This window comes from Sus scrofa, chromosome 6 (genome assembly GCF_000003025.6).
Source record: "Sus scrofa isolate TJ Tabasco breed Duroc chromosome 6, Sscrofa11.1, whole genome shotgun sequence".
NCBI classification, from domain to species: domain Eukaryota; kingdom Metazoa; phylum Chordata; class Mammalia; order Artiodactyla; family Suidae; genus Sus; species Sus scrofa.
This window is the reverse complement of record NC_010448.4, coordinates 98,321,098-98,335,642: the sequence shown is the minus strand read 5'-3', so window position 1 is coordinate 98,335,642 and position 14,545 is coordinate 98,321,098. Positions and strand designations below refer to the sequence as shown.

Here is a 14,545-nt window from a genome sequence, read left to right as displayed (position 1 = left end):
AGATTCGGTCCCTGGCCTCACTCAGTGGATCAAGGATCTGACATTGCCTTGAGCTGTGGTATAGGTCACAGATGTGGCTCGGATCCAGTGTTGCTGTGGCTGTGGTGTAGGCCGGCAGTTGCATCTCTGATTCGACCCCTAGCCTGGAAACTTCCATATGCTATGGGTGTGGCTTTAAAAAGCAAAAAACAAACAAACAAAATAGCATCTTGGAAAAATCTTAGGCTTCCTTCTCTTGGTCTGATGCATCAGAGCAGCATTATTTTAATAACTTAACATGGAAAAACATTAATGTCATTTTATTCTTTTGTTTCATTTGGTGGAAATCAGTGTTAGAGCTGTCTGTCTTTCCCAGTGGACTGCCTGAGTCATAACAGTTGCATTTGTACAATTTTGGTTTCAAGTGAACCACAGTCACCAAATCCACAAAGATAAATTGATGGTTCCATTATTAGCATTAAAAACTCTCCACTGCTCTACAGACACATCTGAAATTGGATGGATTGGCTCCTGAAATCAAGCTCATTGTTCTATGTTTTTTAAAGATGACATTGGAGAACACATATACATACTAAAAAATAGCCTCTCCCTAGATCCCCAGCCCTAGGCTAATTTCACTGTATAGATTTGTCCAATCTGGACATTCAGTGTAAACGGAACCATGCAGTCGGTGGTTTTGTTCCTGGCTTCTTTCACAAGCACTGTGTCATCAAGGCTCATCTGAGAAGCTGTGTCAGAGTTTCCTTCCTCTTGAGGCTGGTTTATATCCCATTGTGTGGATGACTGCATTTGTTTATCCATTCATCTGTCCATGGATGAGTTGTTTCCACTTTTTGGTTTTGATGAGTCATGGTGCTGTGAACACTTATGTACAAGTTTCTGTGCGGATGCACTTTTTTCCGTCTCGGGTGTGTATCTAGGGGTGAAACTTGTGGGTCAGATGGTGGCTCTGAGTTTAGCATTTTGAGGACCTGCCAAGCTGTTTGCCAAAGTGGCCGCACCATTTCACATTCCTGCCCGCCAGGGACAAGGGTCTAGTTTCTCCACATTTTCGCCAACATTGTCTTTGCCTAACTCAGGGTCACATAGACCTACTCGTGTATGTTCTTCTAAGAGTTTTCTGGCTTTAGTTCATTTAGTTCTATGATCCGTGTGTGGTTATTTCCTGTGTATCTTGGTAAGAAAGGAATTCAACTTCTTTCTTTGTACGTCAGTATCATACAAAATCAGTTGTCCCAACACAGCTGAAAAGACTATTCTTTGCCCAATTAGATGTTGTGGCACCTTCATTGAAGATCAGTTGGCCACACATGTGAGGGTTTAATTTCAGACTCTTGGCCCTGTTCCTTTGTTCTAAAATTTTCCCTGATGCCAGCACCACGTTGCCGTGATTACTGTGGCTTTGCAGTGAGCTTTGAAATAGGAAGCGTGAGTCTTCCCACCTTTTCTTTTTCAAGATTGTTTTGGCTGCTCTGAGTCCCACGCATTTCCCCATGAATGTTAGGGCTGGCTTGTAAATGTTTACCAAAAAAAATCCAGCTAGGATTTCAATAGGGATTGTTTCAAATCTATAGTGAATTGAAGGTTACCTACACCTTAAACCTTCAAATTAAAAGTGACAAGTGAATTTCACACTGTCTTTCAGAGATTACTTGTGATTTGGAAATGCCACCTTGACCTCAGAGTGATCAAAAAGAAAATATTGAATAAAGTATTAAATCTTTTACATGTTTATATGTGGCCCCTGTAATAAATTCATAAAGAACCATAAACAAGTTTATATTGTGGAGTTAATACTTATAATTTACCAAACCAAACCACCGGTAGATTTGAAATTTAGAGTATTTGACTAAATTGTATGTTTGAAAAGAAGGAATCTAGGGGTTCCCATTGTGGTTCAGTAGGTTACAAACCCAAGTAGTGTCCATGAGGACTCAGGTTTGATCCCTGGCCTTACTCGGTGGGTTAAGGATGTGACGTTGCCATAAGCTTCGGCATAGGTCACAGATGTGGCTGGGACCTGGTGTTGCTGTGGCTGTGGTGTAGGCCAGCAGCTGCAGCTCTGATTCGACCCCTAGCCTGGGAACCTCCATTTGCTGCGGGTGCAGCCGTTCAAAAAAAAAAAAGAAAGAAGGAAGGAATATATCTTCAAAATAGTATTATTTGCAGCTGATTTAGTTTTATTTCAGCAATATTATCTAGCCTATGACCAGACTTTGTGCCGTGGTACTGCTGAAGATAATGAGATTCTGAAACCCATTGATTCAAGAGGCTTGTTATAGTCCTGTTCCTAGTGAGTGCACAGACTTATTTTTTCAATCATGAGAGGTTTCAAGCATTCCAGAAATAACGTAATAAATGACTGTATTTGCACCACGCAGAGGTCTTTACTTGTTCCTCCATCAGAAGTTTGGCCTGAGCCCCAGGGCCTGAGGAAGGAAGGGTCTCTGAGGCCCCAGGAGCTGACCATTTCAGAGATGCATCCATGAAACCGGGGCACCCAGGTTAGGGGGCCGCACTGCTTATTCACCCTTTTGAACTCATAATGTGGAAGCTTTGGTGGCCGGATAACAGGTGCTGGGGGACAGCTGAGTTGGCCACAGCTTTACGGCTGGGCCTGAAAAGCTCCTTGAGAAAGAGAAGAGATGATGGCAAATTCTGGGGTCAAGTTCAGGCCCTTTACCAACATCAAAAGAAACGCTTCTTCTTTCTTTCCTCCTTTCTTGGGGCCCTGGAGTCAGGAAAGTGGTTCACTATTCATCAGCTGTGGCTAAAGTCAGGGGAAAATTTGACCTTCAGGCGTCCTTGAAGAAAGGGGCCTCTGACAGTCTCTGAATGAACTGCTCTTTGTTTTCTTCTGGGGGGAGAAGCCAGCTCCACACACAGCCCAGCAGGGAGCCCACTCTCTGAGCACAGCTGGGGGGCTCACGGGGTAGGGGGGGCACCTCCTCACCAAGCCACCAGGAAGCTGCTCCCAGGGTCCTTCTTCAGTGGAGGGGGCCCAAGACATGCACTTCCTTCCTCTTTCCAGAGAGCTCTGCGCTCACAGTGCAAATTGAGGTCCTAATAAAGGAAATACCCCTCCCCTGTCACCTCTAGAACGTTCTCAGAAGGGACAGCTGGACAGAGGTTCTGTGGGAGGAGGTGGCTGGGCTCGCAGATGTGCTGTTAAAGAAGATCAGGAGTTCTGTTGTGGCTCATGGGGTTAAGAACCCAATTAGTATCCATGAAGATGCAGGTTTGATCCCTGCCTTTGCTCAGTAGGTTAAGGATCTGGTGTGGCTGTGGCCAGCAGCTGTAGCTCCAATTCGGCCCCTAGCCTGAGAACTTCCATATGCCGCGAGAGCACCTAAAAAGCCAAAAAAAAAAAAAAAAAAAAGATCAGCAGCTGGTAGTGGGGCCACAGCAGCCCCTTTTAGAAGGAACCTCAGGGGACATCTCTAGGTAAAAGTGGTTCAGCCCCAGAGGTACCCTGTAAAAAGTGGCAACAGAAACTTCAGGAGAAAAGTGTGCCAGTGGTGTCTGAAGCAGGACAGAGCTGACTGTTCATAGATCTGGTTCTCAGGTTGCTCGGGGTGGGGGGGGAGGGGGGGAACGATGTTGGTGTCACTTTAGGAAAAGAGGATTGGGGTGCAGAATTGCCCTGCTGGGTATCAGAATGCTGCTGACAGGAGAGAAAGAGGAAGGACGTGTCCACATACTGAACCCAGTAGAAATGTGATAAATCAAGTGCATCCTTAGGGAAACACGGAAACCTCTCTGCCCTCAACCATCGGGATGGGAACCCCTGGAGGAGAGAGGGGGATTGGGAGTGGGGGCCCCTGAGCTGGTCTGAGAGGGACCCAGCCCCTAGTGCCTGCCTCCTCTCTTCACAACAGACCCTTTGTTCCCCAGAGGGCGTCTCCACCTCCTGGGGGTGCGGGTTGGGATGGGATGGTGGCTGCCGGCAAGGATGTTTCACTGTGTGGATTTAGTCTGAGCGGCTTCTAATCATGAGGCTTGTCCGTGCCTCTTAGGTTGAGGCCAGTCTCTGTCCTGGAGGCTGGCCTTGGGGCCCAGCGGGGTACATTTGTTAAGACTCTGAGGAGCCCTGGGCCTGGCTGCACTTTCTCTCTCCCACTCCCTTTTCCATTTTGCAGCTAATTTCCGATGTCTGGTTCAAGTGCAGACAAAGGGCCTGTGAAGCCTCTCAATGGCATTCTTTTTTCTTTTTTCTTTTCTTTTCTTTTTTTTTTGCTTTTTAGGGCCACACCCACAGCATAGGGAAGTTCCTGGGGCGAGGGGTTGAATCAGAGCTGTAGCTGTCAGCCTAAATCACAGCCATGCCAGATGTGAGCCGTGTCTGCAACCGACACCACAGCTCATGGCAATGCCAGATCCTTAACCCACTGAGCAAGGCCAGGGATGGAACGCACATCCTTATGGATACTAGCCAGGTTCATTACCACTGAGCCGCAACGGGGACTCCCTGCATGGAGTTCTTAAGGAGGAAATTAGACACATGGACTTCATTTGGCAGAAAAGAGCGTTTCCTTGAGCGCCTTGCAGGTCAAGTCTGCAGGGGGACCTCTGAGAGGGACTCACTGTGTGCTCTTTACCTCCAGGACCACCCCTTGGAAGGCCATGCCTCCACCCTCCACACCCAGAAAATATGTGCCTCTGGAGGCCAGGGGCCTTTTGGCTCCCTTACCTCCTCTCTTCCTGTGGCTGCCCCACTCACATTTGGGGGTTAAACCCCTTGAGGTCACCTCTTGCTGTCTGGGTGCAGGCAGGCTGTGCTCTTTTGCGGAGGCTCTGGGAGGGTCGCTACCTGGCCTTTTTCAGAGTCGGCCACAGTCCTTGGCTTGTGGCCCCTTCGTGCACCCTCACAGCTGGCAGCACAGCACCTTCAACTTCCTCTGACCCTCCCACCTCCCTCTTCCACATGGAAGGATCCTGCAATGATGACATCAGCCCCACCTGGTGACCCAGGGTGACCTCCCATCTCCAGATGGGCTGGCCATTGACCCTGCTCCCCTCCCATGCACGGTACAGGTTCACAGTGCCATGGATTAGGATGTGGGCATCTTTGGGGCTCTTACCCGCTCTGTGTTTCCATTGCTTGGAAATGGAACACCCAGTCCCTGGGTGTTCAGTAGCTAGTAGACGAATGAATGAGTAAAGTTGGTGGGAGCCGGAATCTTCATCACATCTACTTAAGCAACCTCATTTCTTAATGAAGTGGGCAATTTACTTAAGCATTCTGAGCCTCAGTTTTCTCATCTGTAAAATGGGAATCTCTGTGCCTTCACAGGCTTATTGACTCATCCTGCGGTCTGTCATTTGATGCTTGTTGAGTCCTTCTCAGAGGAGGTGATAGCTGAGAAAAGGTGTGAGTGGAGGAAGAGGGAACTGTGTGGAATTGTGGTGGACGAGGCCGCAGCTGGGGAAGCATGTGGAAACCTGAGGCTCCATGTGGCTGCGGGTTTAGGCCCAGTGCCCTGGCGACTAGGGCCTTAAACATCACAGTCCAAGGGGTGGATTTTACATGCAGTAAGCTAGGCAGATTTTGAACAGGAAAGTGACACAATTTGACTAAGTATAAGGAAAAAATCCCTCTTTTTTGTAGTAAACCTAATAATATGTTAAATGTTTGTTGCAGAGGATACCAATGGTGCGGGTTGGGTGGGCTGTGAGGAGGGGGTGACAGGGCCTCGGGTTCAGGATGTTGAGACTGGGACGGGAGCTTGAGGTGCATTTTCCTCTGCTCTCTTGTGTGTGTGTTTGAAAACTTCCACAGTAAAATGTTGAAAATAGATTTGACCACGCATGTAAGCAAATGTAACAACCCAACAGGGAGAGACCACATCCCCTGGCTGCGGTGGCTGGCGTGGAGGCCACTGCCACACCCACATGCACCCATGGAAGCTTCGAGACTGCCATTCGAGGGGGGGGCGGCCTGGGCTGGGGGAGAGAGGGAGGGAGGGGGCCGAGGCAGGGGGTCCAGCTGGGTCTGGCAGTTGGCAGTGGGGTGTGTTTTGGGTGGTCGGGACCCTCCCTTGGGAGGCGCTGTCACAGGGGGCATCCTGGTGGCTGCAGTGAGGGCATGCTTTGCTGCCACTGAAGTGGCCAGGTGCCTGGAAGCCATGGGTCGGACTGAGTGGGGTGCCATCCCCAGAGATGGTAGCCTGCGGTTTACTCTTTGGGACTGAGGGCCAAGGATGCGGACTGGAGGAGAGAGAGGCATAGCCCCCCAGTGGTTGTGGGGGGTGCACACTGGGTTCTGCCCTTTTAGCCCCGTCCCCCAGGCCATGGGGTAGGACTTAGGACTGAGGGTCACCTTGGGTGGGTTTTTCATGGGTGGGAAAACCATGAATCTCCATAGCATTTCCCAATCTTGACTTCTGTCTTCCACGTTATTCTAGAGATCAGAATATGCCAGCTCGTGACCCTACCTCTTAAAACACTCTGATCCCTGTCCCCCAACTCCCACACCGTTTTTGTGGAAAGATGTTTGGATTTGGTCATATTTTCTGCTACAGAAGGTTTGCAGGACCTTGTCAAAAAAAAGTCCAGTGCTGGTCAAGCTACCCTAAACCCCAGATTCCTCCTGGCACTTTTGCCTTAACCCTTTGTTCCCTGAATGCTGAGGAAGCCCTTTCATGTGAATTGGCACATTCAAGGAAAAAAGAAGGAAAAAGGGGAAAAAATAAATCCCCTCTTACTGCAAAAGTTATGTATCCTGTTAACATTTTGAAAAGATAATTAGGAAATATTAAAATGAGTGATGGTCTGCCCGTGATGGAATTATTCAGAAATAACCATTGTTCACAGGTTCTTCTGTTCAACTCCATACGTTACTGGGTTTAGGACCTTTGAGTAGGCATATTAAGGAGCCCTCGCGTCTCTAGAGAGAGAGGGTCTGTGGAAAACTTAAGAAATGTTCATCTGAATGACACAGAAAGTACATTCAGTAATGGTTTTTCCATTCAACTTCTGCCAGCTGGGAATGTCGGGAATGTAAGGAATTTTCCTCTACAGCTTCCCACTTCCCGCTTGGTTTCAAGCCTAATGGACCTAGGACGTTTTGGCTTCTGACCTTGACCGGCAGCCCCTGTTCTGTGGGAGGGTGAGACTTCGCGATTGGGTGCTGGGTCCTGAGACAGCCCAGCACCCAGCTCCCAGGCGGCGGGAAGCATCTCAGCAGGGCCAGAGCCTTCTCTGAAATCGTGAGGCAGAACCAAGCCCTGAACTCCTGGGACCCTCTCATCGGGGAAGGCTGAGCCCAGATGAGACAGCTGGGGCCTGTCCTTGTTTGGAAACTTAATGCATTTTTCCACCACTGCTCGCTCTTGATGTGCACAATTCTGCTGCTGTGGAATTGATGATGCCACAAACCTGCATGAAAGGAATGTTGCCTGAAGCAGACTGGGTGGTCTTGAGGATTAGGTTTCCTGGAATAACACTTTCCACCGTGTGTGTGTGTGTGTGTGTGTGTGTGTGTGTGTGTGTGTGTGTGGTGCTGTTGGGTGATGAAGGGAGCTTTGTGTTGCTGGTGAGGCAGGAGCAGGGTGATGGAAGGAGGGTCCATCCAGGGCCTTTCTTACCTTGAGCATGAGCGTTGTCACAGCTGGGGAAACCTTAGCTGTCACCACTGATGCCCTCCCACACTGCCCCCAGTTTATAAAGTAGGAAAACCAGTACCAAGCCAGACACAGTTCAGTGCTCTGTCTTGAGTCTAGATCTCGCCATCCTGTGCCCCAAGTTAAGTGCTCAGGACACTAGCTAGGTCCCTAGGTGTTAGTAAATATTACTTGAAAAGAGGTAAAAAAATAAATAAGAATTCTGGGAATTCAGTGGAATTCGCAGTGGAAATGAATCTGACTAGGAACCATGAGGTTGCAGGTTCGATCCCTGGCCTCGCTCAGTGGGTTAAGGAGCTGGCGTTGCCTTGAGCTGAGGTGCAAGTCACAGACTCGACTGGGATCCTGCATTGCTGTGGCTCTGGCATAGGCCAGCAGCAACAGCTCTAATTAGACCCCCCAGCCTGGGAACCTCCATATGCTGTGGGTTCAGCCCTAAAAAAAAAAAAAGAGAGAGAGAGAAAAAAGAATTCTGAATTAGAAACCAAAATAGATTTATTATAGAAATTTTCAGAGCCTTTATTTTATCTTTTATTTTTGGCTGAGTCCTCAGCATGTGGATGTTCCCAGGCCAGGGACTGAAATCATGCCACAGTGGCAGCTTAAGCCCCTGCAGTGACACCTGATCCTTAACCTGCTGTGCCACAAGGGAACTCTAAGCCTTTAATACCCTAGTAATACTCTGTAAAGCTCCCTGGGAGCATTCCAATATGTAGTGTTTCTCAAGCTTCTTTGGCCAAGAAACTTTTTTTCCAAAAAGCACTTCAAGAGCACAGAGTTCTGCAGAAGACCTTTGAGAAATATCTCCCGTGCCTTTTCACACTTTTCAGAGACTTGAGCTAATTGCCGCCTGGTGTCCCATCGTACGGCCAAGTCAGAATTACGTTTCCAGTCCCCAGTGGTTAGACGTGGACGTTGCTTCCAATTTTTCAGCATTACTAATGATTCTAGAATGAATTCTGGTTCTGTTGAGGCCACCTCTGACCCCTTCAGGAGTGGAGTTGTAGAGTCAAAGCTGGTGAATGTTTCAAGACATTCTGAATATGCTGTCCAGGTGCTTTCCAGAAGGGTCATGTCCACTTACCCTTCTGCTCATTGCTGGACGTGGGGGCAGCACTTTCCACCTGGGAAACCTGAGGGCCTCAGAGGCTCAGAGAAGGCCATTCCCTTGGCCACGCCCCCTGCCTGCCCCCCTAGACATCCAGCAATTAAAACATAGTCACACACACGGACCTTAACAGCCACTTCTTTTTGAGGGACAGATTAGCTTTTTCCAATTCCCTGTGCTGCTTCTAAATAATTAACCATCACCTGGGCATTATCTGGACACTTTTCTTTGGCCATTCCAGATACTTGGTTGGAGAGTTAGGGAAGAGGGGATTTTGGGTTTTTTTGTTTGTTTGTTTTGTCTTTTTTTTTTTGCCATTTCTTGGGCTGCTCCCATGGCATATGGGAGGTTCCCAGGTTAGGGGTCTAATTGGAGCTCTAGCAACTGGCCTACACCAGAGCCACAGCAACACAGGATCCAAGCCGTGTCTGCGACCTACACCACAGCTCACGGCAACACTGGATCATTAACCCACTGAGCAAGGGCAGGGACCGAACCTGCAACCTCATGGTTCCTAGTTAACCACTGCACCACGACGGGAACCCCCAGAAAAGGGGATTTTGCATTGGCCTCTGTCTTGCTGATTTTCAAATAACCTTTCAAGGTGAGATTTTTTTTTTTTTTAAGTTATATCAACCCCCTGTATTTGTGAACTCTGTTTCTAGAAGAATCTTTTATGCAAGTGTTTCATTGGTCTTAATTCTGACCCCACAGAAATGGAATTATGTCATGTTGAATATTGAGGCCAATTGTGGTGCTTTTGTTTTATATTTGCAGGGGGAAAGGATACACATTGTAAGTGAGATGTGATTTATCTTTTTGTCCTCCACAAATATTATCCTTTGGTCAATGCATTATTGGGTTTGGGAACTGAGACAGGAACTTTAACTCAATAAAAACCCCCAAGTCCCCGGTAATACAGTCATTTAAGTGGCTTCGCCAACAGATTTATTTCAAAGTGACTCCATTTGGAGGAAGGAAAGAACAAGCAATGCATTATATACAAAGATCTAGTCAATAATTCATGAGACATGCACACAGCGACCGTCTTAGATTCAGTTCATGGTGTCAGAGCTGAAATGAACTCTGTCTTAGAAGATCCTCAGTTGGTTCCTCTTGGTGCTTGAGTCCACAATTATCTTGATTTTTGAGATACAAATATTGTGCTGACTCTCCTACTTTGAGTGTTTAAGCAGACGATTATTATATGGAACCCATTTCGAAAAATGGGCATTTTATATAATTGGGCTAAAAGGACCCTTTCTGTGTATTCCTTTCTGTTAGCAAAGCAGGAGTGTTTAAAGAATGCTTAAAAAATACATGACTTTCCCCCTCTCCGGCAGGAACTCTGATTTTGTTTTCTGCATCTGGAGTGGGTTGCCAAAGGATGGATTAAAAATAGATTTATTGATGCCTGACAAGGACGGCAAACACACAGAGTGGGGCAGTGACTCCGGAAAGCCTCTGTCCTCGGCGAGGCTGGGCGAGCGGCCAGGGTCCTCCAGCTGGGAGCTCCCAGGTCCTTCCTGAGCTCCATCCAATCCGTTCCCTTTTCTGAAAACCACAGGGGTGCCAGGGCAGTTTCTCATCAAGGGCCTGGGGCTGGGAAGGGTGGCCTGTTTCCTCCCTCCCCCAACTCTGTTGAGGCCACACTAGCATTCTGTCATAAAAGGGAATCCTGGGGACAGGTGTGCTTTCAGTTTTCAAATAGGATCATTTCAGTTGGGCCAGTGTTTATTCAGTGAGAAGTATTGCACGGTCAGTAAAATGAACGATGGTTTTGTTGTTTGCCAGGAAAACTTCAGGATCTGACCTTCTTTCCCTCCTGCTCCCTCCCCAACCCCCCAGTAAATACGGCTGCTTTTTAAATTTAAAAATCATTGTAAAAATGTATACAATAGACTCTTATAAGGAAAAGGTACACATTCTGAGAAATCCCACTCTTAATATTTTGAGAAACATGTTACACCTTCACTCACAGACACACCACACATTTTATGCCCAATTATATTATGCTGCCTCTGCTGCTCGGAGATTGTTTTTTTTTTTTTTTTCATTGAACGGTATATCAAGGGTATCTTTTCTTTTTTTTTTTTTTTTGTCTTTTTGTCATTTCTTGGGCTGCTCCCGCGGCATATGGAGGTTCCCAGGCTAGGGGTTGAATCGGAGCTGTAGCCACCGGCCTACGCCAGAGCCACAGCAACGCGGGATCCGAGCCGCATCTGCAACCTACACCACAGCTCACGGCAACGCCGGATCGTTACCCACTGAGCAAGGGCAGGGATCGAACCCGCAACCTCATGGTTCCTAGTCGGATTCGTTAACCACTGCGCCACGACGGTAACTCCAGGGTATCTTTTCTTATAAGTAAAAATCCTCACCTTCATTTTAGTGGTTGTGGAATATCCTATTATAGACATACACTATTGATGAATTCTCCATGATGAACTTTTGGGTTGTTTTGAGTATTTGCTCCCATTTATACATAGGGAGGAAGGTCTTTATGTGTGTGGTAATCACAAAAGTGGAACTTCTGGGTCGAACAATATGCTTTGATATAGGTATTACCCACAGTAGTTGTGAAAGAAGGGCTCTGTCTTTTTTAAGTGAAAATTATGTGTGTTTAAGGTGTGCACCCACAGTGATTTGATGTGTGTGTATATAGTGAAATAATTATTGCGGTCAAGCTAATTAGCATATTTTCTCTTCACATGGTTTCCCTCTTTTTAAGTGATGAGAACATGTGAAGCCTACTCTCTTGGCAAATTTCCAGACCCAAGTATCATTAATCACAGTCACCAGGCTGCGCATTCTGTCTGCAGACTCGCTCATCCCACACAGCGGCTACTTTGTCCCCCTTGACCAACATTTCCCCATCTCGCCCCCGCCCCCCGCTCCTGGCAACCACTGCTCTGTTCTTTGCTTCTATGTATTTGACTTAAAAAAAAAATCCAAGTATAATTGGCACATAAGATTATATTACTTTCAGGTGTACAGTAGTGGTTCAGTGTTTGTGTAATTGTGGAATGATCACCACAATAAGTCTAGGTCATGTTCTAGTTAGGTCTAGTTCACATTCTTTGTCAGCACATACAGTTATGTATTTTTTCTCTTGTGATGAGAACTTTTAAGTTCTACTCTTTTAGAAACTTTCAAATGTACAATATGGAGTTATTAACGATGGTCACCATGCATACATCACATCCCCAGGACTTAACTCACTCATTTACTCGATACCTGGAAGTTTGTACCTTTTGACCCCCTTCAGCCATCTCACCCACCTTCCACCCCCTGCCTCTGGCAATATCCATTCTGTTCTCTGTATTCCTGAGTTCAGTTTTTATTTTTATTTTTTTAATGATTTTTATGTTTTCCATTATTGTCAGTTTACAGCAGGTTTTCCTTTTAGATTCCACGTGTAAGTGACATCGTACGGCATTTATCTTTGTCTGACTTATCTCACGTAGCACATTGCTCTTGGTTTCCATCCATGGTGTCTCAAATGCTAAGATTTCATTCCTTTTTATGGCTGAGTAATATTCCATTGTGGATATGTGTGAGCGCGTATCATATCTTACTGATCTATGTATCTGTCAATGGACACAGTTTCTTTCCATGTCTTGACTATTATAAATAATGCTGCTGTGTTCAGGAGGATGAATATGTCTTTTTGAGTTACTGTTTTTGTTTTCTTTGGATAAATATCCAGAAGAGGAATTGCTGGGTCATATGGTAGCAATATGGTAGCCCTATTTTTATTTTTTTTAGGAACTTCCATACTATTTTTCACAGTGGCTGCACCAATTTACATTCCCACCAAGAGTGTATGAGGGTTCCCTTTTCTCCATATCTTCATCGACACTTGTTATTTCTTGTCTTTTTGATAATAGTGTGAGGTGATGTCTCCTTGTGGTTTTGATTCGCATTTCCCTGATGCTAGCAATGTTGGGCATCTTTCCATAAGCAGGTCATAAAAGTACATTCCTATGTATGGAATCACCTCCCTCCCCAAGCCCACCCCAATGCTGGATGTGATCAGTCTTTTTAATTCTTAATGAATTAATAAATACCCCATTTTGTTTTCATTCCTTTTATGATAATTAAGCAGGTTTTAAAATATTTATTGGCAGTTTATAACTCTGCTCTGTGATTTATCTCTCTGTTGGTATCTTTTGTTTACTTTTCTCTTGAGCTGAGTTATCTTGTCTTTCAAAACCCCTCTATGATATATTCTTCAAATATATTCAAATATATTTAAAGAGATTGTCTTCAAAATATACATACAGTCTGCATGTATCCTCAGGATAAGTATCCATCCTGCTTGGGGATAAATGACTCTAACGACCCACACCACTTGTTCTTCACCTTTGGAAGGACGCTCAGCTGTCCTACCACTTGTTGGGAGTTTGCAGGATGTCAGTATCCAGGCCCAAGGGTGGGTCCAAGGGACCCTGCGCTGTCTTCCTCCCTAGAGGCTCAGCCAGGGTCTTGTGATCTGTGCCATCTCCTCTTTTCCTTCCCTCGGTAAATGTCCTATCGCTGTATCCTTCTACTGAAATTGCTCTGGATCCATCATCCTTAGATGAGTGATGAGCAGTACAGAAAAGAAAATTCCTAGTAGCATTGGAAATAACATTTATTTTTGGTTTTTCCCAGCAGCGAACTTCATGTTCTGTAAACCACAAGGGTATGTGCCTGAGTTCCCGTTGTGGTGCAGTGGCTCAAGTTGCTGCTGAGGCTTGAATTCAATCCCTGGCCCCTTGCAGTGGCTTAAAGGATCCAGTGTTGGAGTTCCCATCGCGGCTCAGCGGTTAACGAATCTGACTAGTATCTATGAAGGATGAGGGTTCGATCCCTGGCCTTGCTCAGTGGGTTAAGGATCCAGCATTCCTGTGAGCTGTGGTGTAGATTGCAGACGCGGCTCAGATCCCATGTTGCTATGGCTCTGGCATAGACCGGAGGCTGCAGCTCCGATTGGACCCCTAGCCTGGGAACCTCCATATGCCACGGGTGTGGCCCTAAAAAGACAAAAAAAAAAAAAAAAAAAAAAAAAAAAAAAAGGGATCCAGTGTTGCTGCAGCTGTGGTGTAGGTCACAGCTGTGGCTCAGATTCAGTCCCTGACACAGGTACTTCTATATGCTGCAGAGGCGGCCATAAAAAAGTGGAGGATATGTACCCTTGAGGAGAAAAATTTATTATTTGATATGAATCCTGGGGAGATTCCGGGGGGTATCCAGGGAGCCAATAAGGCTGATGTAGGATAATAATTGTATGTTGAATTTGGGAATGCGTGAAATATGTTCCCTTTGACCTAAAAGTATTCACCGTTCCTCAACAGTTCCACTCGCTGGCTCCCATGTACTATCGAGGCTCTGCGGCGGCTGTCATAGTGTACGACATCACCAAACAGGTAAGGGTTTAGAGGCCGTGGGAGGGGGTCCTCTGTCTCACTGCCTGAGTCCTTCCCGCAGGGGCGTAACGAGCACCATGTGTCTCTCCAGTTTGTCTCATCTCTATGTAGCAAAGCATTTCACATTTCTCTGCTCAATTAAATAAACAATAACGATCATTCGTTTTTCAAATTGCCTGACTGTAGAGGCAAGCTCATGCCTGCTCATTCTGTTCTCCAGAATGTCCGCTTTTTGGAAAAGGGAAGTTATTTTTAAGTTTTGGCATGTGTTGTAATTATAGCTACTTATTTTCTGTTTGTGTTTCAATCATATAACTTCTGACTGTCAGGATGATGTTGATGTATGTGTAGCATGTGTGTGCATATGAGAGGAAGGTAGGGTAGTTACTGCTTTAAGCATCCAG

At 46.3% G+C, this 14,545-nt stretch overlaps 1 protein-coding gene across 1 annotated transcript in view; it reads left to right on the top strand.

Annotated features, from left to right (window-relative positions):
* RAB31 (RAB31, member RAS oncogene family) overlaps positions 1-14,545 on the top strand; it is a 107,214-nt gene that overhangs the window by 50,215 nt on the left and 42,454 nt on the right. Inside the window, exon 4 of the mRNA XM_021096057.1 lies at positions 14,070-14,141. Coding sequence (XP_020951716.1) covers positions 14,070-14,141 — 72 coding nt within the window. The remainder of the gene's footprint in view (positions 1-14,069; positions 14,142-14,545) is intronic.